The sequence below is a fragment of the Tursiops truncatus genome, chromosome 3 (genome assembly GCF_011762595.2).
Source record: "Tursiops truncatus isolate mTurTru1 chromosome 3, mTurTru1.mat.Y, whole genome shotgun sequence".
Taxonomy (NCBI): domain Eukaryota; kingdom Metazoa; phylum Chordata; class Mammalia; order Artiodactyla; family Delphinidae; genus Tursiops; species Tursiops truncatus.
The window spans coordinates 58,460,742-58,487,953 of NC_047036.1; the positions used below are offsets into that span (position 1 = coordinate 58,460,742).

Consider the following 27,212-nt stretch of genomic DNA (forward strand, 5'->3'; position numbering starts at 1 on the left):
ACATTTTTTTCTTCCAGTTTTGAGATATAATCGACAGCACTGTTTAAGGTGTACAGCGTCATGATTTGACTTATATCATGAAATGATTATCACAGTAAATTTAGTGAGCATCCGTCACCTCATATAGATACAAAGTTAAAGAAAGAAAAAAATTGTTTTCCTTGTGATGAGAACTCTTAGGATTTACTTTCTTAACAGCTGTCATATACTGCATCCAGCCCTGTTTACTGTATTCATCGTGTTGTGCATTACAGCCCTAGTACTTATTTATCTTATAACGGAGTTTGTACCTTTTGACCGCCTTCATCCAATTGCCTCTCCCACTACCACCCCCCTCTGGTAACCACAAACCTGATCTCTTTTTCTATGAGTTTGTTTGCTTTTGAAGTATAATTGACTTACAACACCATGTTAGCTCCTGTTACACAACATGGTGATTTGACATTTCGAAATGATCACCATGATAAGTCTAGTTACCATCTGTCACCATACAAGAAACATTTTTTTTTTTCCAATACAGATACTTTACTTGTGAAAGGACCAGTGGCCTCGCTCACTGCCAACAGAGTTTGGGGCGTATTACGAGGTAAGTTCTATGTCATTGTTATTTTCTAGTAAGGAAATGTTTTCAGTTGCCACTTTGGGAAATGAAGCACAGCAAAACTTTGCTTCCTTGGGCTCTTTACAGAATGATTTGTTGGGTATTTCCAAAACAATGCCATTAAATATATACCACTTAAAGCATGGGAGAAAGATCATTTGACTTTTTAAAAATGCTTGAAGGTTATTACATTCATAATGCTGTAATTCATTGATGTTCTTGGGACTATAATTTTTTTTTTTTTTTTTTTTGCGGTACACGGGCCTCTCACCGCTGTGGCCTCTCCTGTTGAGGAGCACAGGCTCCAGAAGCGCAGGCTCAGTGGCCATGGCTCACGGGCCTAGCCGCTCTGCTGCATGTGGGATCTTCCCGGACCAGGGCACGAACCCGCGTCCCCTGCATCGGCAGGCGGACTCTCAACCACTGCACCACCAGGGAAGCCCTATAATTTTTTTTTTTTTAATTTATTTATTTTATTCATTTATTTTTGGCTGTGTTGGGTCTTCGTTGCTGCACGTGGGCTTTCTCTAGTTGTGGTGAGTGGGGACTATTCATTGCAGTACGTGGGCTTCTCATTGTGGTGGCTTCTCTTGTTGCAGAGCACGGGCTCTAGGTGTGCGGGCTTCAGTGGTTGTGGCACACAGGCTCAGTAGTTGTGGCTCGTGGGCTCTAGAGTGCAGGCTCTGTAGTTGTGGCGCATGGGCTTAGTTGCTCCACGGCATGTGGGATCTTCCCGGACCAGGGCTGGTAGGCGGATTCTTAACCACTGCGCCACCAGGGAAGCCCCAGGACTATAATGTTTATAGAGTTATAAACGGCTCTGACCTGCTCTGATTAAGGAATTTTGTTTTATCATCACTTCTTGCTGCCTTCAGTAGCAAGCATGTCCCTTCTGCATTTGTTTATACATTCAAACAAAAATATACTCACGTATTTTTTTCTGAACCAACCTATTAGTGCAGAAGCATGAAAACAAAGAGAATAATCATTTTCCCAGTAAAACATGTCCAACTGTCCATGTGGTGGTGATGTTTTCAGCTTGATGTGGTAAGATGCTAGTGATATAGATGCAGCATAAATGCATGTGCCATCGCATGTGAGAGTCCTTCAGCTCAACTCGGTTCTTCTCCACTGTCTCCTCATGGGAGTTGTACTTGATCTCATCACCAGCTTTCATCTGAATGCACTGGGGAATGGGACGATTCTGCTTCTGTTTCTTGGCCAGGAATCATTTGATCCTAGGAGTGTTGTGAGAAGACAAGGTCAGGAACAGAGTCAACCATACACACCATGATGGCTGAGAAAAGAAGAGAACCCTTCCCCCATTTTAAATTCCTGTGGATTTAGAAATATAACGAAGTTTGCAGGAATAGCATGAAAAGATAAAAATATACTCTAGAGTGATTGGAGGTAGTGGGCAGAGAGGAACCTTAAAAGCTTTTCCTGTGACTTTCAGTCTGAACTTCGAAGTTTGGGCATGGGACGTTCATTTTTGCTGTTCAAAAGCTGCTATTACCTCTTCTTTCAAGTAGATAAGATTTTGTTGTACTGGCTTCCAAATTAGTATAGTTTTGAGAAAGGAGAGTAATTTTCTTTAATGTGAGCAAACCAACCAAAGTTATTAAAAATAAAGAAGGCTTTGGATTTGACTCAGGTGAGTGTTATCTAGAATAAAATGATCAATGTTATACTGCTATGTGTTTTGTAGTCATAATAATAATGGTATGATTATAATCATTGTTACTGCTATATGTATTATAGTCATAATAATCGTATGATTATGATCTTATTTCAAAATATGACATGAAAATAGCTATAGATGTTTACCGCAAATGTAACTACAAACACTATCATGTAGATCATCTATATATAATGTTATGTGATTTTAAGCTTCTGTCGGTCTGATGTGCCCGTCTTGTCTGGGGCCTGTTAGGGAAAACGGCTTTATTGATGTTTGCCCTGATCCACATCAAAATAATAGAACTTTTGAGAGCATTTTGTGAATCTAGTCCAGGAAGGCCTTATTTTCTGCTTACTGTCAGACTTCGAAAGTAACAAACGTGCTCTAAATGATAATTGAGTGTATTGCCACTTAACAGAAAATTCCAAAGTTATTCCTCCTGGTTTGGGCCTGTATTGGGGGTGGGAGGGAGGCGTAGCAAAAATGACGTTGAACTTTTTATTCTTTCCTATTTTTTTTGAGGTATAATTGACATAACATTATATTAATTTCAGGTATACAGCACAATGACTTGATATTTGTATATAATGCAAAATTATCACCACAGTAAGTTCACATTGTCACCACACATAGTTAGAAAAATACTGTTTTTCTTACGATGAGAACTTCTAAGATTTTACTCTTTTTAGCAACTTGCAAATAGGCAACACAGTATTTTTTAACTATAGTCACCATGCTGTACCTTACATCCCTAGGATTTATTTATAAACGAAGATTGTACCTTTTGACCCCCATCACCCATTTTGCCTACCCCCTACCCCCGTCTCTAGTAACCACAAAGCTATTCTTTATATTTATGAGCTTGGTTTTTGTTTGTTTGTTTAAGATTCCACATCTAAGTGAGATCATTCAGTGTTTGTCTTTCTCTGACTTATTTCATTTAGCATAATGCCCTCAAGTTCCATCCATGTTGTCCCAAATAGCAGGATTTCCTTCTTTCTATGGCTGAATAATATTCCGTTGTGTATATATATATATATACCACATCTTTATCCATACATCCATTGATGGACAGGTTGTTTCCATATCTCGGCTATGGTAATGCGGCAATGAACATAGAGGTACATATGTTTGGGGGGTTAGAGTTTTGTCTTCTTTGGATAAATACCCAGAAGTAGAATTGCTGGGTCATGTGGTAGTTCTAGTTTTAGTTTTTTGAGGAACCTCCATACTGTTTTCTGTAGTGGCTGCACCAATTTACATTCCTGTGAACAGTGCATGAGGGATCCTTTTACTCCACGTCCTCAGCAACCCTTGTTCTTGTTATTTCTTGTGTTTTTGAGAACAGTCATTCTAACAGGTGTGAGGTGATATGTTACTGTGTTTTTTTTTTTTTTTTTTTTTTTTTTTTTTTTGCGGTACGTGGGCCTCTCACTGTCGCGCCCCTCCCGTTGTGGAGCACAGGCTCCGGATGCGCAGGCTCAGCGGCCATGGCTCACTGGGCCCAGCCGCTCCGCGGCATGTGGGATCTTCCCGGACCGGGGCACGAACCCGTGTCCCCTGCATCGGCAGGCGGACTCTGAACCACTGCGCCACCAGCGAAGCCCTACTGTGGCTTTGATTTGCATTTCCCTGATGGTTAGTGATGTGGAACACCTTTTCTTATATCTGTTGGCTATTTGTAGGTCTTCCTTGAAAAAATATCTGTTCACATCTTCTACCCATTTTTTAATTGGATTGTTTGTTTTTTTGCTGTTGAGTTGTATGAGTTCTTTATATATGAACCCCTTAACAGATATATGATTTGCAAGTATCTTCATCCTTTGGTAGATTGCCTTTTCATTTTTCTTGGAGGGGGGAGATAAAGGGCTGTCATTCATTCATTCATTCATTCTGCACTGGGTCTTAGTTGCAGCACGTGGGATCCTCTTTTTGGCATGCGGGATCCTTAGTTGCAGCATGCAAACTCTTAGTTGCAGCATGCATGTGGGATCTAGTGCCCCGACCAGGGATCGAACCTGGGTCCCCTGCATTGGGAGCGTGGAGTGTTACCCACTGACTGGACTACCAGGGAAGTCCCAGATTGCCTTTTCATTTTGTTGATGATTTCCTTTGCTGTGCAGAAGCTTTTTACTTTGGTGTAGTCCCACTTGTTTATTTTTGCTTTTGTTTCCTTTGCTTTTGGTGTCACATCCAAAAAATTAAATCTTTTTTTTTTTTTTTTGCGGTCCGCGGGCCTCTCATTGTTGTGGCCTCTCCCGTTGCGGAGCACAGGCTCTGGACGCGCTGGCTCAGCGGCCATGGCTCACGGGCCCAGCCGCTCCGTGGCATGTGGGATCTTCCCGGACCGGGGCACAAACCCGTGTGCCCTGCATCGGCAGGCGGACTCTCAACCACTGCACCACCAGGGAAGCCCAAATCTTTTTTAAATGTTTGGTAGAATTCACCAGTGAAGCCTTCTGGTCCTAGACTTTTGTTTGTTGGGAGATTTTTGATTACTGATACAATCTCCTAGTAATCAGTTTGCTCAGATTTTCTGTTTCTTCATAATTCAGTCTTGGTAAGTTTTCTCTCTCTCAGAATATATTCATTTCTTTTAAGTTGTCAGATTTGTTGGCATATAGTTTGTCATAGTAGTCTCCTGTGATCTTTCGTATTTCTGTGGTATGTTGTCACATCTTCTCTTTCATTTGACTTTGAACTACAGGCAAACCTTGGAGATATTGTGGGTTTGGTTCCAGACCACTGCAGTAAAGTGTCTATCTCAATAAAGGGAATCACACAAATTTTTTGGTTTCCCAGTGGATATCAAGGTTATGTTTACACTATACTGTAGTCTTTTAAGTGTGCAATAGTATTATGTCTAAAAAAAACAAGGTACATACCTTAATTTAAAAATACTTTATTGCTAAAAAATATTGATCATCATCTGACAATGCAGAGTTGCCACAAACCTTTGATTTGTAAAAAATGCAGTATCTGTGAAGTGCAATAAAATGAGGTATGCCTGTATTCTTTTATTTTAAATTTATGTATATATTTTTAAATTTATGGCTGCATCGGATCTTAGTTGTGGCACGCGGGATCTTCGTTGCGGCGTGCGGGATCTTTCGTTGCGGCTCATGGGTTTCTCTCTAGTTGTGGCGTGTAGGTTTTCTCTCTCTAGTTGAGGCACGCGGGCTCAGTAGTTGTGGCACACGGGCTTAGTTGCCCCGCAGCATGTGGGATCTTAGTTCCATGACCAGGCATTGAACCCGCATCCCCTGCATTGGTCCAGTGGGTTCTTTACCACTGGACCACCGGGCAATTCCCTATGCCTGTATTCTTAGGTTAAAATTTTCCTTGGCAATATAGTTGTCAGCTAGAATGATGAATTTTGGTAAAGTCAAGGCCAGATAGAGGAGTTGGCCTGTAATATAGAGAACAATGCACTTGAATAAAAAATGGTCAGGAGATAGTCTTTGCAGGTATAAATAAAACACTGTAAGTTGGGCCTTTATCTATAGTTTCATGGTGTTCTCTGAGCCTCTTTGCCCTCTGTTAAGTTTAGGTACTTCTAAAGTGCCTATACTATTTTATGATAAGAGTTCTTTCTTACAGTGCTATAAGTTTATTAAGGAACTGGCATTTTGTTTTATTAAATCACTATTTTGTGTTTATCGTTCAGACAAAACCAAGGGTATGGGTACAATGAAGTAAAGCATTTTTATTAGATGGCACAGGGATTTTTTTAAATTGAACTTTGATTTTAGAAAATATGCTACAGGGTATATGTATAACATTTAATTTTATTTGCCTTTTCTGCTTATGGTTCTGTGTACGGATAATACATCTTTTATTGTCTCTTTTATAAATTAATGCAATAAATTATAAATTTTACTTTCCCTAGGTTTAGAGACCTTTAGCCAGTTAATTTATCAAGATTTTTATGGGACTGTAAGTATGATTATTTTATGTTCCTAACATTATTGGGTAGATATAATACTATAGGAAAAATATAAACTTTTTAGCTGTTTATTACTTCTTGAATGTTTTTTCTCCCCTAGTGTGTATCTTATCTGGTAAATGTATATTTCACACTTTTTGTTGGTTTTAAATTAATCTTTTATCCAATACTTGCATAGATAGGTATAATTTATTTATTACATAAATAAAATGAGTACACATTTTATGTAAGACAAAATAAATAAAAATTTTCTTTTGTCTTTTAGTTCACTGTCAATGAATCCAACATTGTAGATTCTCCAAGGTTTCCTCATAGAGGAATTTTAATTGATACATCCAGACACTTTCTGTCCATTAAGAGTATTTTTAAAACTCTGGTAGGTAATTATTTTATTTTAATCCACTGTCTATTCTGAAGATGTGTCCTTTAATGTTGTTACTTTACGTTGGTTACATATGCTGTTGTGCAGGTTGGAACAGGGGATTCATTTTCCATATACTAAGTATAAGCACTGGGCTTTCTTCCCTCCCTCCCCTGGGAAGTATATTTCCTCTACTGAGAAGTGGAGGCTCCCTTAGGGAATCACTCTCTTGTTTTCATTGGGGTGGGAGAGGGGCTTAACCAGTATTCAGTCAGCATTGTTAAGAGAAAGACTCAGTTTTAATAGTGCCCACTGGCCCTCTGTGAATCATTTGTCAAATCATGGGTCTAGACTTCTGGTTAGGAATATATGGTCATTGTACCTCTAGTTGTTTTTAATTTTGTGATCTCCAGTTGCTTTTTTTAAAGTGGCCTAGAAAGGAATCTGAGAGCAGCTTCATACCTAAGGAAGTGTTGCAAAGGAATATGGAACTTCAGGTGGTGGGAGCTTGGGGGCAAGGTAGACATTAACTATTTTCTCTTTTCATTGGTTCATCCCCACCATCACTGCCAGTTTGTAGGGATCGGGAGGTTTTCTGGCCATGTTTTTCTGCACCTTCACCTGATCATTTATGAACACACTATGTTATAAAAAAAATTATTTTTATGTTTACATTAAAACTCTGAATTTCTTTCTCCAAAAGACATTATTGTAATTTTTATGAAAGAAATATATGCTTAGTGTAAAGAGTTTGAACATAGATATGCATAAAATAAGTAGCGATCCCATAATTTCATTTACCAAAGATTGACATAAATTTTTATGTCCCATTTATCTCATTTTAAACTTAAAAAATGAATACCTTAACGTATAATATGACTTCTTTTTTTTACGGAAATATAGTTGACATACAACATTATGTTAGTTTCAGGTGTACTAAATCATGATTTGACATTAGCATACATTATGAAACGATCATCATAAGTCTAGTATCCATCTCTCCCCATACAGAGTTATTACAATATTATTACATCCCCTTGACTTTATTGTATAGCTGGAGGTTTGTTCCTCTTAATCCCCTTCACCTATTTTCCCCCACCCCCTTACCCTCCTCCCTCTTGCCAACCACTCTGTATTTATGAATCTACTTTTGTTTCATTTTGTTTTGTTTTTTAGATTTCACATATAAGTGAGATCATTGATATTTGTCTTTCTCTGTCTGATGTATTTCACTTAACATAATATCCTCTAGATTTATCCATGTTGTCACAAAGGCAAGATTTCATTTTTTTATGGCTGAGTCGTCTCTGTGTGTTTTGATTGGAGAATTTAGTCCAATTACATTTTTGTTTAAGAGCCAATCATCTTTTAAATTTTTTAAAAATATTTATTTGTTTGGTTGCACCGGTCTTAGTTGCAGCAGGTGGGCTCCTTTAGTTGCATCTCGCAGGCTCCTTAGTTGCGGCGCGGGACTTCTTAGTTGTGGCATGAGAACTCTTATTTGTGGCACGCATGTGGGAATCTAGTTCCCTGACCAGGGATTGAACCCAGGCCCCCTGCATTGGGAACTCAGAGTCTTAACCACTGTGCCACCAGGGAAGCCCCAGTCCAATTACATTTAAAGTAATTATTTTTTTTTTTTGTTTTTGTTTGTTTGTTTTTTTTTTTGGTTAAATTTTTTTTTTTAACATCTTTATTGGGGTATAATTGCTTTACAATGGTGTGTTAGTTTCTGCTTTATAACAAAGTGAATCAGTCATACATAAACATATGTTCCCATATGTCTTCCCTTAAAGTAATTATTGATGGATATGTACTTACTGCCATTTTGTTAATTGTTTTGGGATTGTTTTTATAGTTCTTTTTTGTTCCTTTCATCATCTTTTGCTCTGTTCCCTTGCCATGTGATGACTGTCTTTAGCGTTACGTTCGGATTCCTTTCTTTGTGTGTGTACCTATTAATAGGTTTTTGGTTTGTAGTTAACTGTGTGTGTGTGTGTATCTATATATATATAGAGATACACATATACATACATATATATGTATAGTTTTATATACATGATTAGGTTATATATACATGATTATTGTAAGTTGACCATCTCTTAAGTTCAAACATTCTAACAACCCTACATCTTTACTCCACCTCTCACATTCAATGTTTTTGACATCATATTTTACATCTTTTTGTTTTCTGTATCCCTATGCTACTTATTGTGGACATAGATGATTTTTATTACTTTTGTTTTTTAACCTTCCTACTAGCTTTTTAGATGATTGACCTACTACTACCTTTACTGTATGTTTGCCTTCAGCAATGATATTTTTCCTTCTGTAATTTTCATATTTCTAGTGGTGGTCATTTTTTTTTAACATCTTTATTGAGGTATAATTGCTTTACAATGATGTGTTAATTTCTGCTTTATAACAAAGTGAATCAGTTATACATATACATATGTTCCCATATCTCTTCCCTCTTGCGTCTCCCTCCCTCCCACCCTCCCTATCCCACCCCTCCAGGCGGTTACAAAGCACCGAGCCGATATCCCTGTGCCATGCGGCTGCTTCCCACTAGCTACCTACCTTACGTTTGTTAGTGTGTATATGTCCATGCCTCTCTCTCGCCCTGTCACAGCTCACCCTTCCCCCTCCCCATATCCTCAAGTCCGTTCTCCAGTAGGTCTGTGTCTTTATTCCTGTCTTACCCCTAGGTTCTTCATGACATTTTTTTTTCTTAAATTCCATACATATGTGTTAGCATACGGTATTTGTCTTTCTCTTTCTGACTTACTTCACTCTGTATGACAGACTCTAGGTCTATCCACCTCATTACAAATAGCTCAATTTCGTTTCTTTTTATGGCTGCGTAATATTCCATTGTATATATGTGCCACATCTTCTTTATCCATTCATCCGATGATGGACACTTAGCTTGTTTCCATCTCCGGGCTATTGTAAATAGTGCTGCAATGAACATTTTGGTACATGACTCTTTTTGAATTTTGGTTTTTCTCAGGGTATATGCCCAGTAGTGGGATTGCTGGGTCATATGGTAGTTCTATTTGTAGTTTTTTAACGAAACTCCATACTGTTCTCCATAGTGGCTGAACCAATTCACATTCCCACCAGCAGTGCAGGATGGTTCCCTTTTCTCCACCCCCTCTCCAGCATTTATTGTTTCTAGATTTTTTGGTGATGGCCATTCTGACTGGTGTGAGATGATATCTCATTGTAGTTTTGATTTGCATTTCTCTAATGATTAATGATGTTGAGCATTCTTTCATGTGTTTGTTGGCAGTCTCTATATCTTCTTTGGAGAAATGTCTATTTAGGTCTTCTGCCCACTTTTGGATTGGGTTTGTTTTTTTGTTACTGAGCTGCATGAGCTGCTTGTAAATTTTGGAGATTAATCCTTTGTCAGTTGCTTCATTTGCAAATATTTTCTCCCATTCTGAGGGTTGTCTTTTGGTCTTGTTTATGGTTTCCTGTGCTGTGCAAAAGCTTTGAAGTTTCATTAGGTCCCATTTGTTTATTTTTGTTTTTATTTCCATTACTCTAGGAGGTGGGTCAGAAAGGATCTTGCTGTGATTTATGTCATAGAGTGTTCTGCCTATGTTTTCCTCTAAGAGTTTGAAAGTGTCTGGCCTTACATTTAGGTCTTTAATCCATTTTGAGCTTATTTTTGTGTATGGTGTTAGGGAGTGATCTAATCTCATACTTTTACATGTATCTGTCCAGTTTTCCCAGCACCACTTATTGAAGAGGCTGTCCTTTCTCCACTATACATTCCTGCCTCCTTTATCAAAGATAAGATGTCCATATGTGCATGGGTTTATCTCTGGGCTTTCTATCCTGTTCCATTGATCTATCTTTCTGTTTTTGTGCCAGTACTATACTGTCTTGATTACTGTAGCTTTGTAGTATAGTCTGAAGTCAGGGAGCCTGATTCCTCCAGCTCCTTTTTTCGTTCTCAAGATTGCTTTGGCTATTCGGGGTCTTTTGTGTTTCCATACAAATTGCGAAATTTTTTGTTCTAGTTCTGTGAAAAATGCCAGTGGTAGTTTGATAGGGATTACATTGGATCTATAGATTGCTTTGGGTAGTAGAGTCATTTTCACAGTGTTGATTCTTGCAATCCAAGAACATGGTATATCTCTCCATCTATTTGTATCATCTTTAATTTCTTTCATCAGTGTCTTATAATTTTCTGCATACAGGTCTTTTGTCTCCTTAGGTAGGTTTATTCCTAGATATTTTATTCTTTTTGTTGCAGTGGTAAATGGGAGTGTTTTCTTGATTTCACTTTCAGATTTTTCATCATTAGTGTATAGGAATGCCAGAGATTTCTGTGCATTAATTTTGTATCCTGCTACTTTACCAAAGTCATTGATTAGCTCTAGTAGTTTTCTGGTAGCATCTTTAGGATTCTCTATAGTATCATGTCATCTGCAAACAGTGACAGCTTTACTTCATCTTTTCCGATTTGGATTCCTTTTATTTCCTTTTCTTCTCTGATTGCTGTGGCTAAGACTTCCAAAACTATATTGAATAAGAGTGGTGAGAGTGGGCAACCTTGTCTTGTTCCTGATCTTAGTGGAAATGCTTTCAGTTTTTCACCATTGAGGATGATGTTTGCTGTGGGCTTGTCATATATGGCCTTTATTATGTTGAGGAAATTTCCCTCTATGCCTACTTTCTGCAGGGTTTTTATCATAAATGGGTGTTGAATTTTGTCAAAAGCTTTCTCTGCATCTATTGAGATGATCATATGGTTTTTCTCCTTCAATTTGTTAATATGGTTTATCACATTGATAGATTTGCATATATTGAAGAATCCTTGCATTCCCGGAATAAACCACACTTGATCATGGTGTATGATCCTTTTAATGTGCTGTTGGATTCTGTTTGCTAGTATTTTGTTGAGGATTTTTGCATCTATTCATCAGTGATATTGGCCTGTAGTTTTCTTTCTTTTGACATCCTTGTCTGGTTTTGGTATCAAGGTGATGGTGGCCTCGTAGAAGGAATTTGGGAGTGTTCCTCCCTCTGCTATATTTTGGAAGAGTTTGAGAAGGATAGGTGTTAGCTCTTCTCTAAATGTTTGATAGAATTCGCCTGTGAAGCCATCTGGTCCTGGGCTTTTGTTTGTTGGAAGTTTTTAATCACAGTTTCAATTTCAGTGCTTGTGATTGGTCTGTTCATATTTTCTATTTCTTCCTGATTCAGTCTTGGCAGGTTGTGCATTTCTAAGAATTTGTCCATTTCTTCCAGATTGTCCATTTTATTGGCATAGAGTTGCTTGTAGTAATCTCTCATGATCTTTTGTATTTCTGCAGTGTTGTTACTTCTCCTTTTTCATTTCTAATTCTATTGATTTGAGTCTTCTCCCTTTTTTTCTTGATGAGTCTGGCTAGTGGTTTATCTATTTTGTTTATCTTCTCAAAGAACCAGCTTTTAGTTTTATTGATCTGTGCTATTGTTTCCTTCATTTCTTTTTCATTTATTTCTGATCTTATTTTTATGTTTTCTTTCCTTCTGCTAGCTTTGGGGTTTTTTTGTTCTTCTTTCTCTAATTGCTTGAGGTGCAAGGTTAGGTTGTTTATTCGAGATGTTTCCTGCTTCTTAAGGTGGGCTTGTATTGCTATAAACTTCCCCCTTAGAACTGCTTTTGCTGCATCCCATAGGTTTTGGGTCGTCGTGTCTCCATTGTCATTTGTTTCTAGGTATTTTTTTATTTTCTCTTTGATTTCTTCAGTGATCACTTCATTATTAAGTAGTGTATTGTTTAGCCTCCATGTGTTTATATTTTTTACAGATCTTTTCCTGTAATTGATATCTAGTCTCATGGCGTTGTGGTCGGAAAAGATACTTGATACAATTTCAATTTTCTTAAATTTACCAAGACTTGATTTGTGACACAAGATATGATCTATCCTGGAGAATGTTCCATGAGCACTTGAGAAAAATGTGTATTCTGTTGTTTTTGGATGGAGTGTCCTATAAATATCAATTAAGTCCATCTCGTTTAATGTATCATTTAAAGCTTGTGTTTCCTTATTTATTTTCATTTTTGATGATCTGTCCATGGGTGAAAGTGGGGTGTTAAAGTCCCCTACTATGAATGTGTTACTGTTGATTTCCCCTTTTATGGCTGTTAGTATTTGCCTTATGTAGTGAGGTGCTCCTATGTTGGGTGCATAAATATTTATAATTGTTATATCTTCTTCTTGGATTGATCCCTTGATCATTATGTAGTGTCCTTCTTTGTCTCTTCTAATAGTCCTTATTTTAAAGTCTATTTTGTCTGATATGAGAATTGCTACTCCAGCTTTCTTTTGGTTTCCATTTGCATGGAATATCTTTTTCCATCCCCTTACTTTCAGTCTGTATGTGTCTCTAGGTCTGAAGTGGGTCTTTTGTAGACAGCACATATAAGGGTCTTGTTTTTGTATCCATTCAGCCAATCTGTGTCTTTTGGTGGGAGCATTTAGTCCATTTACATTTAAGGTAATTATCGATATGTATGTTCCTATTCCCATTTTCTAAATTGTTTTGGGTTCATTAGTATAGGTCTTTTCCTTCTCTTGTGTTTCTTGTCTAGAGAAGTTCCTTTAGCAGTTGTTGTAAAGGTGGTTTGGTTGTGCTGAACTCTCTCAGCTTTTGTTTGTCTGTAAAGGTTTTAATTTCTCCATCAAATCTGAATGAGATCCTTGCTGGATAGAGTAGTCTTGGTTACAGGTTTTTCTCCTTCATCACTTTCAGTATGTCCTGCCACTCCCTTCTGGCTTGTAGGGTTTCTGCTGAAAGATCAGCTGTTAACCTTATGGGGATTCCCTTGTGTGTTATTTGTTGTTTTTCCCTTGCTGCTTTTAATATGCTTTCTTTGTATTTAATTTTTACAGTTTGATTAATATGTGTCTTGGCGTATTTCTCCTTGTATTTATTCTGTATGGGACTCTGTGCTTCCTGGACTTGACTAACTATTTCCTTTCCCATATTAGGGAAGTTTTCAACTATAATCTCTTCAAATATTTTCTCAGTCCCTTTCTTTTTCTCTTCTTCTGGAACCCCTATAATTCGAATGTTGGTGCGTTTAATGTTGTCCCAGAGGTCTCTGAGACTGTCCTCAGTTCTTTTCATTCTTTTTTCTTTATTCTGCTCTGCAGTAGTTATTTCCACTATTTTATCTTCCAGGTCACTTATCCGTTCTTCTGCCTCAGTTATTCTGCTATTGATCCCATCTAGAGTACTTTTAATTTCATTTATTGTGTTGTTCATCGTTGCTTGTTTCATCTTTATTTCTTCTGGGTCCTTGTTAACTGTTTCTTGCATTTTGTCCATTCTATTTCCAAGATTTTGGATCATCTTTACTATCATTATTCTGAATTCTTTTTCAGGTAGACTGCCTATTTCCTCTTCATTTGTTAGGTCTGGTGCATTTTTATCTTGCTCCTTTATCTGCTGTGTGTTTTTCTGTCTTCTCATTTTGCTTATCTTACTGTGTTTGGGGTCTCCGTTTTGCAGGCTGCAGGTTCGTAGTTCCCACTGTTTTTGATGTCTGTCTCCAGTGGCTAACGTTGGTTCAGTGGGTTGTGTAGGCTTCCTGGTGGAGGGGACTAGTGCCTGTGTTGTGGTGGATGAGGCTGGATCTTGTCTCTAGTGGGCAGGTTCACGTCTGGTGGTGTGTTTTGGGGTGTCTGTGGCCTTATTATGATTTTAGGCAGCCTCTCTGCTAATGGGTGGGGTTGTGTTCCTGTTTTGCTATTTGTTTGGCATAGGTTGTCCAGCACTGTAGCTTGCTGGTCGTTGACTGAAGCTGGGTGCTGGTGTTAAGATGGAGATCCCTGGGAGATTTTCGCCATTTGATATTATGTGGAGCTGGGAGGTCTCTTGTGGACCAGTGTCCTGAAGTTGGCTCTCCTACCTCAGAGGCAGAGCCCTGACTCCTGGCTGGAGCACCAAGAGCCTTTCATCCACACGGCTCAGAATAAAAGGGAGAAAAAGTAGAATTAGTAGAAGTATGAAGAGAGAAAGAAAGAAAGGAGGGAAGGAAGGAAGGCAGGAGGGAAGGAAGGAAGAAAGAAAAGAAAGAAGCAAAGAAGGAAAGAAGGCAAGAAGGAAAGGAGGGAGGAAGGAAGGAGGGAAGGAAGGAAAATAGAAAGAAAGAAGATACAGTAAAATAAAATAAAGTGTAATAAAGTTATTGAATTAAAAAATAATTATTTAGAAAAACAAGGGACGGATAGAACCTTAGGACAAATGTTGGAAGCAAAGCTATACAGACAAAATCTTACACAGAAGCATACACATACATGCTCACAAAAAGAGGTAAAGGGGAAAAAATCATAAATCTTGCTCTCAGAGACCACCTCCTCAATTTGGGATGATTCGTTGTCTAAAGGAAGGAAGGAAGGAAAGAAAGAAAAGAAGGTAAAGTATAATAAAGTTATTAAAATTATAATTAATTATTAAGAAAAAAATTTTTAAAAAAAACCATGGATGGATAGAACCCTAGGACAAATGGTGGAAGCAAAACTATACAGAGAAGATCTCACACAGAGGCATACACATACACATTCACAAAAAGAGGAAAAGTGGAAAATATCATAGATCTTGCTCTCAAAGTCCACCTCCTCAATTTGGGATGATTCGTTGTGTATTCATGTATTCCACAGATGCAGGGTACATCAAGTTGATTGTGGAGCTTTAATCCGCTGTTTCTGAGGCTGCTGGGAGAGATTTCCCTTTCTCTTCTTTGTTCTCACAGCTCCCAGGGGCTCAGCTTTGGATTTGGCCCTGCCTCTGCGTGTAGGTCGCTGGAGGGCGTCTGTTCTTTGCTCAGACAGGACGGGGTTAAAGGAGCCGCTGATTCGGGGGCTCTGGCGCACTCAGGCCGGGGGGGAGGGAGGGGCACTGCGTGCAGGGCGGGCCTGCGGTGGCGGCGTGACATTGCACCAGCCTGAGGCCTGCCATGCATTCTCCCGGGGAAGTTGTCCCTGAATCCCGGGAACCTGGCAGTGGCGGGCTGCACAAGCTCCGCGGAAGAGGGGTGTGGAGGGTGACCTGTGCTCGCACACAGGCCCCTTGGTGGCAGCAGCAGCAGCCTTAGTGTCTCCTGCCTGTCCCTGGGGTCCATGCTTTTAGCCGTGGCTCATTAGTTGTGGTCTTTTCTGCTTAGAAAAGTCTTTTTAACATTTCTTGTAAAGTTGGTTTCATGGTGCTGAACTCTTTTAGTTTTCACTTGTCTGTAGAACTCTATCTCTCCTTCAACTTTGAATGATAGTCTTGCTGGGTAGAATATTCTTGGTTGTAAGTTTTTTACCTTTCATCACTGAATATGTCATGCCACTCCTTCTGGCCTGCACAGCTTCTCCTGAAAAGTCAGCTGACAGTCTTATGGGAGTTCCCTGGGAAGTAACTAGTTGCTTTTCTCTGGCTGCTTTTCAGATTCTCTGTCCTTAATTTTTGCCATTTTAATTGCAGTGTATTTCAGTGTGGTTGTCTTTGGGTGACCCTGTTTGAGATTCTCTGTCTTCCTGGACTGTATGTCTGGTGTTTTTTTCCAGATTAGGGAAGTTTTCAGCTATTATTTCTGAAATACATTCTCTGCCCCTGTCTCTCTTCTCCTTCTGGGACCCCTCTAGTGTGTATGTTATTATCCTTGATGTTGTCCCAGAGGTCTCTTACACTATCCTCATTAAAAATTTTTTCTGTTCAACTTGGCCGATTTCCACTACTCTGTCTTATAGTTTGCTGATCTGTTCCTCTCTATCTACAAATCTATTATTGATTCCATGTAGTGTATTTTAAGTTTCATATACTATATTCTGCAGCTTTTTGGTTCATCTTTATGTTTTCCAGCTGTCTATTAAAGTTCTGTGTTCATTCATTCTTAGGTGCAGTGAGCATCTTTATGATCATTACCTTGAACTCTTTTTTGGGTAGATTGCTTCTCTCTACTTCGTTTAGTTCCTTTGCTGGAGTTTTGTCTTGTTCCTTTGTTTAGAACATATTCCTCTGTGTCCACATTTTGCCTAATTCTCTGTTTATTTCTGTGTATTAGGTAGGTCAGCTACATTTCTCAATATTGCAGAAGTGGCCTTATGTAGGAGATGTCCTATGGGGCCCAGCAGTGCACTCCTCTGTGGTCACCAGAGCCACCTCTAGGGGTGTCCCCTATGTGGGCTGCGTGGGCCCTTCTGTTGTGGTACGGCTGACTACTATGAGTACACTGGTAGGTAGGGCTGGCCCCTGGACCAGTTGGCTGTCAGGCCCTGCCTCCTATGGTGGCTGCTGCCCTGTGGGTGGGCAGAGCTGGGTCTTGGGGCAGCTGGCTATGGGGACCAGGGTTCCTGGGACTGGTGCTGGCCTGTTGGTGGGCAAGTAAGCCCCTGGTGCTGATAGTCTAGAGGGAGGACTCCAAGATAGCACTTGACAGCACCACTGTCCTCGTGGTACAACAAGCTCCCTGAAGTGGTTCTCTCCAGTGTCTTTGTTCCCAGGGGGGAGTCCCAGTTGTCTCCTGCCTCTCTGAGAGGCTAGATCAGCAAGTGGGTCTGACCCAGCCTCCTTATAAATTACTGCCTCTGACTTGGGACTCAAGAGCCTGTAAGGTTTTAAATGTGTTTTGTTTTGTTTTTTAATTGGAGGATAATTGTTTTACAATGTTGTGTTAGCTTCTGCTGTGCAACGAAGCAAATCAGCCACATGTATACCCATATCCCCTCCCTCTTGGATCTCCCTCCTGCCCTCCCCATCCCACCCATCTAGGATATCACAGAGCACCGAGCTGAGCCCTCTATGCTATACAGCAGGTTCCCACTAGCTATGTTTTACACATGGTAGTGTATTTATGTCAAACCTAATCTCCCAATTTGTCACACCGTCCCTTTCCCCTCCCTATGTCCACATGTCTGTTCTCTATGTCTACGACTCTATTCCTGCCCTACAAATAGGTTCATTTGTACCATTTTTTCTAGATTCCATATATATGTGTTAATATATGATATTTGGTTTTCTCTTTCTGGCTTACTTCACTCTGTATCACAGACTCTAGGTCCATTCACGTCTCTACAAATGACCCAATTTCGTTACTTTTTATGGCTGAGTAATATTCCATTGTATATATGTACCACATCTTCTTTATCCATTCATCTGTTGTTGGACATTTAGGTTGTTTACATGTCCTGGCTATTGTAAATAGTGCTGCAGTGAACATTGGGGTACATGTGTCCTTTTGAATTATGGTTTTCTCAGGGTATATGCCCAGTAGTGGGATTGCTGGGTGGTATGGTAGTTCTATTTTTAGTTTTTTAAGGAACCTCCATACTGTTCTCTATAGTGGCTATATCAATTTACATTCCCACCAGTGTGCAAAAGGGTTCCCTTTTCTCCACACCCTCTCCAGCATTTGATGGTGGCCATTCTGACTGGTGTGAGGTGATACCTCATTGTAGTTTTGATTTGCATTTCTCTAATAATTAGTGATGTTGAGCATCTTTTCATGTGCCTCTTGGCCATCTGTATGTCTTCTTTGGAGAAATGTCTATTTAGGTCTTCCGCCCATTTTTTATTTTATTTTTTATTTTTTGCGGTATGCGGGCCTCTTACTGTTGTGGCCTCTCCTGTTGTGGAGCACAGGCTTCGGACGCGCAGGCTCAGCGGCCATGGCTCACGGGCCTAGCCGCTCTGTGGCATGTGGGATCTTCCCGGACCTGGGCACGAACCCGTGTCCCCTGCATCTGCAGGCGGACTCTCAATCATTGCGCCACCTGGGAAGCCCCGCCCATTTTTAAATTGGGTTGTTTTTTTGCTGTTGAGCTCCATGAGCTGTTTGTATATTTTGGAGATTAATCCTTTGTCAGTTGCTTTATTTGCAAATATTTTCTCCCATTCTGAGGGTTGTCTTTTCGGTTGTTTATGGTTTCCTTTGCTGTGCAAAAGCTTTTAAGTTTCATTAGGTACCATTTGTTTATTTTTGTTTTTACTTTCATTACTTTAGGAGGTGGGTCAAAAAAGATCTTGCTATGAGTTATGTCAAAGAGTGTTTTTCCTATGTTTTCCTCTAAGAGTTTTATAGTGTCTGGTCTTACATTTAGGTCTTTAATGCATTTTGAGTTTATTTTTGTGTATGGTGTTAGGTAGCGTTCTAATTTCATTCTTTTACATGTACCTATCCAGTTTTCCCAGCACCACTTATTCAAGAGGCTGTCTTTTCTCCATCATATGTTCTTGCCTCCTTTGTCATAAATAAGGTGGCCATATGTTGTGGGTTTATCTCTGGGCTTTCTATCTTGTTCCATTGATCTATATGTCTCATTTTGTGCCAGTACCGCACTGTCTTGATTACTGTAGCGTTGTAGTATCCTTTGAAATCGGGGAGCCTGATTCCTCCAGCTCCACTTTTCTTTCTCAAGATTGCTCTGGCTGTTTGGTGTCTTTTGTGTTTCCATACAAATTGTAAAATTTTGTTCTAGTTCTTTGAAGAATGCCATTGGTAGTTTGATAGGGATTGAATTGAATCTGCAGATTTCTTTGGGTAGTATAGTCATTTTCACAATATTGATTCTTCCAGTCCAAGAACATGGTATGTTTCTCTATCTGTTTATGTCATCTTTGATTTCTTTCATCAGTGTTTTATCATTTTCTGAGTATAAGTCTTTTGCCTCCTTAGGTAGGTTTATTCCTAGGTATTTTGTTCTTTTTGTCATGATAGTAAATGGGATTGTTTCCTTAATTTCTTTTTCTGATTTTTTTGTTGTTAGTGTATAGGAATGTAAGAGATTTCTGTGCATTAATTTTGTATCCTGCAACCTTACCAAAATCATTGATTAGTTCTAGTAGTTTTCTGGTGGCATCTTTAGGATTTTCTATGTGTAGTATCATGTCATCTGCAAACAGTGAGAGTTTTACTTCTTTTCCAATTTGTATCCCTTTTATTTCTTTTTCTTCTCTGATTGCCATGGCTAGGACCTCCAAAACTACATTGAATAAGAGTGGCGAGAGTGGACATCCTTGTCTTGTTCCTGATCGTAGTGGAAATGCTTTCAGTTTTTCACCATTAAGAAAGGTGTTTGCTGTGGGTTTGTCAAATATGGCTTTTATTATGTTGAGGTAGGTTGCCTCTATGCCCATTTTATGGAGAGTTTTTATCATAAATGGGTGTTAAATTTTGTCAAAAGCTTTTTCTGCATTTATTAAGATGATCATGTGGTTTTTATTCTTTAATTTACTAATATGGTGTATCACATGGATTGGTTTGTGTATATTGAAGAATCCTTGCATTCCTGGGATAAATCCCACTTGATCATGGTGTATACTTTTAATGTGTTGTTGGATTCTGTTTGCTAGTATTTTGTTGAGGATTTTTGCATCTATGTTCATCAGTGATGTTGATCGGTAATTTTTTTTTATGTCTTTGTCTGGTTTTGGTATCAGGGTGATGGTGGCCTCGTAGAATGAATTTGGGAGTGTTCTTCCCTCTGCAGTTTTTTGAAGAGTTTGAGAAGGATAGGTGTTAGCTCTTCTGTAAATGTTTGATAGAATTCACCTGTGAATCCATCTGGTCCTGGACTTTGTTGGAATATTTTTAATTATAGTTTCAATTTCATTACTTGTGATTGGTCTGTTTATATTTTCTAATTCTTCCTGGTTTAGTCTTTGGAAAATTGTACCTTTCCAAGAATTTGTCCATTTCTTCGTGGTTGTCCATTTTATTAGCATATAGTTGTTTGTAGTAATCTCTTATAATCCTTTGTATTTCTCTGGTGTCAGTTGTGATTTCTCCTTTTTCATTTCTAGTTTTATTGATTTGCATCCTCTCCTTTTTTTTCTTGATGAGCCTGGCTAAAGGTTTATCAATTTTGTTTTTCTTCTCAAAGAACCAACTTTTAGTTTTATTTTTCTGTGCTATTGTTTTCTTTGTTTCTATTTCACTTATTTCTATTCTGATCTTTATGATTTCTTTCCTTCTACTGACTTTGGGTTTTCTTTGTTCTTTCTCTAGTTGCTTTAGGTGTAAGTTTAGATTGTTTATTTGGGATTTTTTTGTTTCTTGAGGTGAGATTGAATTGCTATAAACTTCCCTCTTAAAACTGCTTTTGCTGTGTCCCATAGGTTTTTGGGTTGTCGTGTTTTCATTGTCATTTGTTTCTATGTAATTTTTAATTTCTCCTTTGATTTCTTCAGTGATCTCTTGGTTATTTAGTAGTGCACTGTTTAGCCTCCATATGTTTGTGTTTTTTACAGTTTTTTTCCTGTAATTGATTTCCAGTTTCATAGCATTGTGGTCAGAAAAGATGCTTGATATGATTTCAGTTTTCTTAAATTTCCTGAGGCTTGATTTGTGACCCAAGGTGTGATCTATCCTGGAGAATGTTCCCTGTGCACTTGAGAAGAAAGTGTATTCTGCCACTTTCAGGTGGAATGTCCTATAAATATTAATTAAATCTGTCTGGTCTATTGTGTCATTTAAACCTTGTGCTTCCTTATATATTTTGTTTGGACGATTTGTCCATTGGTGTAAGTGGGGTGTTAAAATTCACTACTCTTACTGTGTTACTGTCTCTTTCCCCTTTTATGCTTGTTAGCATTTGCCTTATGTATTGAGGTGCTCCTATGTTGGGTGCATAAATATTTATAATTGTTATGTCTTCTTCTTGGATTGATCCCTTGATCATTATGTAGTATCCTTTCTTATCTCTTGTAACAGTCTTTATTTTAAAGTCTGTTTTATCTGATAAGATTATTACTACTCCAGCTGTCTTGATTTCCATTTGCATGGAATATCTTTTTTCCATCCCTTCAGTTTCAACCTGTATGTGTCCCTAGGTCTGAAGTGGGTCTCTTGTAGACAGCATATATATGGGTCTTGTTTTTGTATCCATTCAGCCAGTCTGTGTCTTTTGGTTGGAGCATTTAATCCATTTATATTCAAGGTTATTATTGATATGTATGTTCCTATTACCATTTTCTTAATTGTTTTGGGTTTGTTTTCTGGGTCTTTTTCTTCTCTCGTGTTTTTTGCCTAGAGAAGTTCCTTTAGCATTTGTTGTAAAGCTGGTTTGGTGGTGCTGAATTCTCTTAGTTTTTGCTTGTTTGTAAAGCTTTTGATTTCTCTGTCAAATTTGAATGAGATCCTTGCTGGGTAGAGTAATCTTGGCTGTAGGTTTTTGTCTTTCATCACTTTAAGTATATCCTGCCACTCCCTTCTGGCCTGCAGAGTTTCTCCTGAAAAATCAGCTGATAACTTTGTGGGGATTCCTTTGTATGTTATATTTTCCTTTTCCCTTGCTGCTTTTAATACTTCTTCTTTGAATTTAATTTTTGTTTGTTTGATTACGTGTGTCTTGGTGTGTTTTTCCTAGGGTTTATCCTGTATGGGACTCTCTGTGCTTCCTGGACTTGGGTGATTATTTCCTTTCCCATGTTGGGAAAGTTTTCCACTATAATCTCTTAGAATATTTTCTCAGACCCTTTCTTTTTCTCTTCTTTTTTCTGGGACCCCTGTAAATCGAATGTTGGTGTGTTCAGTGTTGTCCCAGAGTTCTCTGAGATTGTCTTCAGTTCTTTTCATTCCTTTTTCTTTATTCTGCTCCTTGGCAGTTATTTCCACCATTCTGTCTTCTAGTTCACTTATTCGTTCTTTTGCCTCAGTTATTTTGTTATTGATGCCTCCTAGTGTATTTTTCATTTCAGTTATTGTGTTGTTCATCTCTGTTTATTTGTTTAGTTCTTCTAGATCTTTGTTAAACATTTCTTGTAGTTTCTCAATCCATGCCTCCATTCTGTTTCCGAGATTCTGGATCATCTTTACTGACATTACTCTGAATTCTTTTTCAGGTCGGTTGCCTATTTCCTCTTCATTTATTTGGTCTTGTAGGTTTCTACCTTGCTCCTTCATCTGTGACATATTTTTTTGTCATCTCTTTTTTTTTTTTCTGGGGTGGGATTGTGTTCCTATGTTACTGGTTGTTTAGCCTGAGGTTTCCAGCACTGGAGTTTGTAGGCTATTGGGTAGAGCTGAGTCCTGGTGCCAAGGTGAGGACCTCTGAGAGACCTCACTCCAGTGAGTTATTCTCTGGGGTCTGAGGTCCTCTGTTGGTCCAGTGGTTCAGACTTGGAGCTCAGGCACGACCCCCAGCTTGTGAACCAAGATCCTGCAAGCCATGCAGGGTGGCAAAAAAAAAAGGAGCTGAAGAATAACAGAGTAAAAAAGAAAATAAGATTAGAAAACTAAGAGATACGTTAGAAAAAAATAAACATATAAAAATATGGGTGAAACAACAACTGGAAAGTAAAAAAGCAAAAAAAGAGGAGGGAACAAAAAGCTGGAAAAGGCCTTGGCTGTGGGAGGCAGGGTTTAGTTGGTGGGCAGGGCCTATGCTTAGGACCCACTGGGCTGAAAAGGCCCTTCGGGGGTGAAGCTTAGGTTCTATGCAGCAGGAGGGGCCCAGGGGTGCCTCTGGCCTTGAGGGCGGTGGACCAGGTCTGGGACTCCAGCAGGCTCCCTGGGCCCGACTGGGCAGGGGAAATGCCCGCTGGGCCTCCCCTGATCCTCTGGTCCTGGGGGTTCCCCCCGCCACCATCGGCCTCCTCTTCCCCGCTCCTCCCTCCCTCCCACACCCCTAGGACCTGCGAGGCCCAAGGAGGCCCTGGAGAACAGAGGACCAGGCCCAGGAGCCCAGCAGGCTTCCCAGGGCCTGAGTGGGTGGGGGAAACGCCTTCCGCATCTCCCCTGATCCTCCGATTCCAGAGGGCCCCTTCCCGCCTCTGTCCTACACCCCTAGGAACCTCGCGGCCTGGAGGGGGCCTCAGAGAGTGGAGGCCCTGGCCCGGGAGCCCAGCAGGCTTACCCAGACCTGATTGGGCAGGGAAACACTAGGCACGCTCCCCACTGATCCTCCAAGCCCCTGAGGGTCCCTCCAGGTGTGGGAACCCCTGCCCTCTCCCATCCACCCCTCAGGGGTGCCTGTCCTGTCCGGCCTCCACTTCTCCTCCCCCCTCACTCCCCGACATGTCCTACCCGGTTGCTCGGGGGTTCCTCCCATCTCCTTGGGTATCGAGGTCCCCCACCAACATCTGCCAGGTGCCCTAGTTGTGGGGAGATGCGAACTCCTCGTCCTCCCACACTGGAGGAGGAATCTACATATGCTTTTTAAGAGCACAATCTGTTTCCTACAGCCTGCCAGCTCATCCATATGCAAGCCCTGCTGTCCTTCAAAGCCAGATGTTTTGGGGGGCTCGTTTTCCTGGTGTTGGACCCCAGGCTACAGAGCCTGATGTGGGCTCAGATTCCTCACTCCTTGGGGAGAACCTCTGCAACTGTGATATCCTCCCATTTGTGGGTCACGTAGTCTGGGGTGTGGGTCTCTCCTTGTGGTTTCTTCTTTATACTGTTAGTTGTGGAAAAATCTTTTCTGCTAGTTTTCAGGTGGTCATTCTCATCAATAATTGCTCTGTTAATAGTTGTAATTTTGGTGTGTCTGTGGCAGGAGGTGAGCAGGAGGGTCTTCCTGCTCTGCCATCTTGGCCACATCATAAGGAGAAGGGAGGCTATAAGTTTTGATTCTCTGATAGGGCAAATCTCTCCCCTTATCATTTTTCATCTTCTTCATATAGTCTTTTATATTTTATATGCATATTGTTTATTCCTCCAGAGTGTACCTAAAATCAATGTCAATTTCCCCCCAAATTTGAGAATTTTAATTAGAACTGTATTGTGTTTGTACTGAATTTCTTTCATCTGTAAGGAAGGGTTGGCACTCAAATCTCAGAATTGTGGGAATTACAAGTCCCATTTTTCCTCTGCTGCATTCCCAAACACAGTAGTAGTGGTAGCCAAGAGCTATTTTCCATTCTTGGCTAACCCCCAAATACTTACTGGAAATTTAGAAGCTTGCTCCCTTCCCATAGGGCAAAGTTATTATAGCTTACTGTTTAGAATAAATAAGAATTCTGTATAGGCTTTTTGAAAAGCAACATGCCATGTAAAGAAGATAAGGAATTTATATTTCTTCACATCAACACATATTTCTTCACCCTTGTTGAAAAAATTTTAAAAGGAAACAGACACATTGGAAATAATCATGGATGCAGATAAGTAAATTGGATTGTATAATATATCTGTGGTAATTTTTTTTTCCTTCTCTCCCCACTGGGTTTGTTCTCTTTATCTGTGAATCTGCTTCCATTTTTGTTATTCACTAGTTGTATTTTTTAGATTCCACATATAAGTGATATCATACATATCTTTCTGTCTGACTTACTTTACTTAGCATAATGCCCTCCAAGTCCATCCATCTTGTTGCAGACAGCAAAATTTTTTTTTATTGCTGAATAGTATTCCATTGTATATATATACACCACATCTTTGTCCATTCATCTGTTGATGGATACGTAGCTTGCTTCCACATCTTGGCAATTGTAAATAATGCTGCTACGAATATTGGGGTGCATGTATCTTTTCAAATTAGTGTTTTTTTCAGGTATGTATACCCAGGAGTGAGTGGGGATTGCTGGGTCATATGGTAGCTTTATTTTTAGTTTTTTGAGAAACCTCCAAACTGTTTTCCACAGTGGCTACACCAATTTATATTCCCACTAACAGTGTACAAGGGTTCCCTTTTCTCCACACCCTCACCAACATCTGTTGTGTTCTTTTTGATGATAGCCATTCTGACAGCGTGAGCTGATAATCTCATTGTGGTTTTAAGGTATATACATTTTTAACATGTTTGCTTGCAGGATGCCATGGCTTTTAATAAGTTTAATGTTCTCCACTGGCACATAGTAGATGACCCGTCTTTCCCTTATCAGAGCATCACTTTTCCTGGATTAAGCCAAAAAGTGAGTTATTCATGTTATTGTTGTTGGTATACAAAAAAAAAATTTGGGTATAGTTTCATTAGAAGTTTGCAGCTTAAATGTTTCTTCTTATGGATAGAATTGAAGTATAAAAGTTAGATATTTGGGGGACTTCCCTGGCGGTCCAGTGGTTAAGACTCCATGCTTCCACTGCAGGGGGTGTGGGTTAGATCCCTGGTCAGTGAGGCCAAAAAAAAAAAAGAGAAGATATTTGTGGTTTTAAATGTTTTTAATAGGCTTCTGCTGAGCATTTTAGATCCACAAAACTGTTGTGGTTTTGTAATTGTTATGTTATCGTAAATGTAAACAATCTCTAGGGGCTATACAAATAAAAATTTAAAAACCTTAATGAATGTAGCAGACCTGAAGCATTCGTGATTAACATAAGGTTAAGTAATTATATTTACCAAGTAGTCCAACTGTATATTTGTTTCAAACAGAATTGTTTTGAATTCTATAAATGACAACTTCTTTTCTCTCTGAAAAACTATATGAAACAGGGAATCTTACAGATAACGGCTCCTTCTTGGAAAATAATGGTGGTCTTAGGAGTGTTCAGATTCACTGTATTACAGACCAGGGAAGCTGGGAGTGAGCCTCGATACCATCTAGTTGAATCCCCCTCTAGTACAAGGCCAGTCACTGACAGCCAAGAGAAGCTGTATGTCTCATCCAAAGTTGTAGTTAGGAAGAGGCAGAGCCAAGACCCTAAATTTTGTCCTCTGGCCACAATTCCAGAACTTTCTCCAAGGCTTTGATGTAGTTTAGGTTGAAATCCTAGCAGCACTCCTGTTGTTGTTTGCTTTTAATATGGAAAACTTCAAACATATACAGAAGTAGAATTTAATGAATTCCCATTTCCTTATCAGTTAGCCTCAGTAATCAAGTAATGGCCAGTCTTGTATCACCTATACCCCTTCCATTATTTTGAAGGTAATCCCAGACATCATATCTTATTGGTTAAAAAGGCCTGTTTAAAAAGTTATAGTTCGTTATCACCGCTAAGAAAATAGCAATAATCCAGATAGCCAGTCATCATTCGTGTTTCCCCAAGTGCCTTTTTCAAGAAAAATTTATTTGCATTTGGATGCAAATAAGGTCCATACATTGTGGTCAGTTAATATGTCTGTTCTCTTTTTTTTTTTTTTTGCGGTGCGCGGGCCTCTCACTGCCGTGGCCTCTCCCGTTGCGGAGCACAGGCTCCGGACGTGCAGGCTCAGCGTCCACGGCTCACGGGCTTAGCCGCTCTGTGGCATGTGGGATCCTCCCGGACCGGGGCACGAACCTGCGTCCCCTGCATCGGCAGGCGGACTCTCAACCACTGCGCCACCAGGGAAGCCCTGTCTGTTCTCTTTTATATATAGCTGCCCATCTCTTTTTTTTTCTTATAATTTATTATTTTCATTGAGGAAACTAAGCTCAGTTTGTCCTATAGTTTCCCACAGTCTGGGTTTTGCTGGTTGCATTCCCAGTGTCAATATCTTCTTCTGTCTCCTGTATTTACTGTAAACTGGTAGTTAGATCTAGTCTTGATTCAGTACAAATTTGATGTTGAGGGTGGGGGTAGGGCAAGACTACTTTTTAGAAGTTGAGCATTTATTTATATTTATATATTTATACCTTGAGAAATGTGCCATGGTAACACCTTTAATGGACCTTTATGTTTAGTTACCACCAATATTGAGTTCTAATTTTTCAAGGACCTATAGTAGGACCAAGGGTAATCTTTAAAAACAAAAAACAGCTCACTTATCAGAGCATC

At 39.5% G+C, this 27,212-nt stretch overlaps 1 protein-coding gene across 3 annotated transcripts in view; it reads left to right on the plus strand.

Annotated features, from left to right (window-relative positions):
* The window catches only part of HEXB (hexosaminidase subunit beta), a 42,681-nt gene that overhangs the window by 8,572 nt on the left and 6,897 nt on the right, over positions 1-27,212 (plus strand). The window contains exons 3-6 of one of the 3 annotated variants that reach the window (XM_033852942.2): positions 521-586; positions 6,172-6,218; positions 6,494-6,604; positions 25,331-25,432. In XM_033852942.2, the coding sequence (XP_033708833.1) occupies positions 521-586; positions 6,172-6,218; positions 6,494-6,604; positions 25,331-25,432 (326 nt within the window). The remainder of the gene's footprint in view (positions 1-520; positions 587-6,171; positions 6,219-6,493; positions 6,605-25,330; positions 25,433-27,212) is intronic. The other 2 variants (XM_033852943.2, XM_033852944.2) reach the window with 2 other exon arrangements.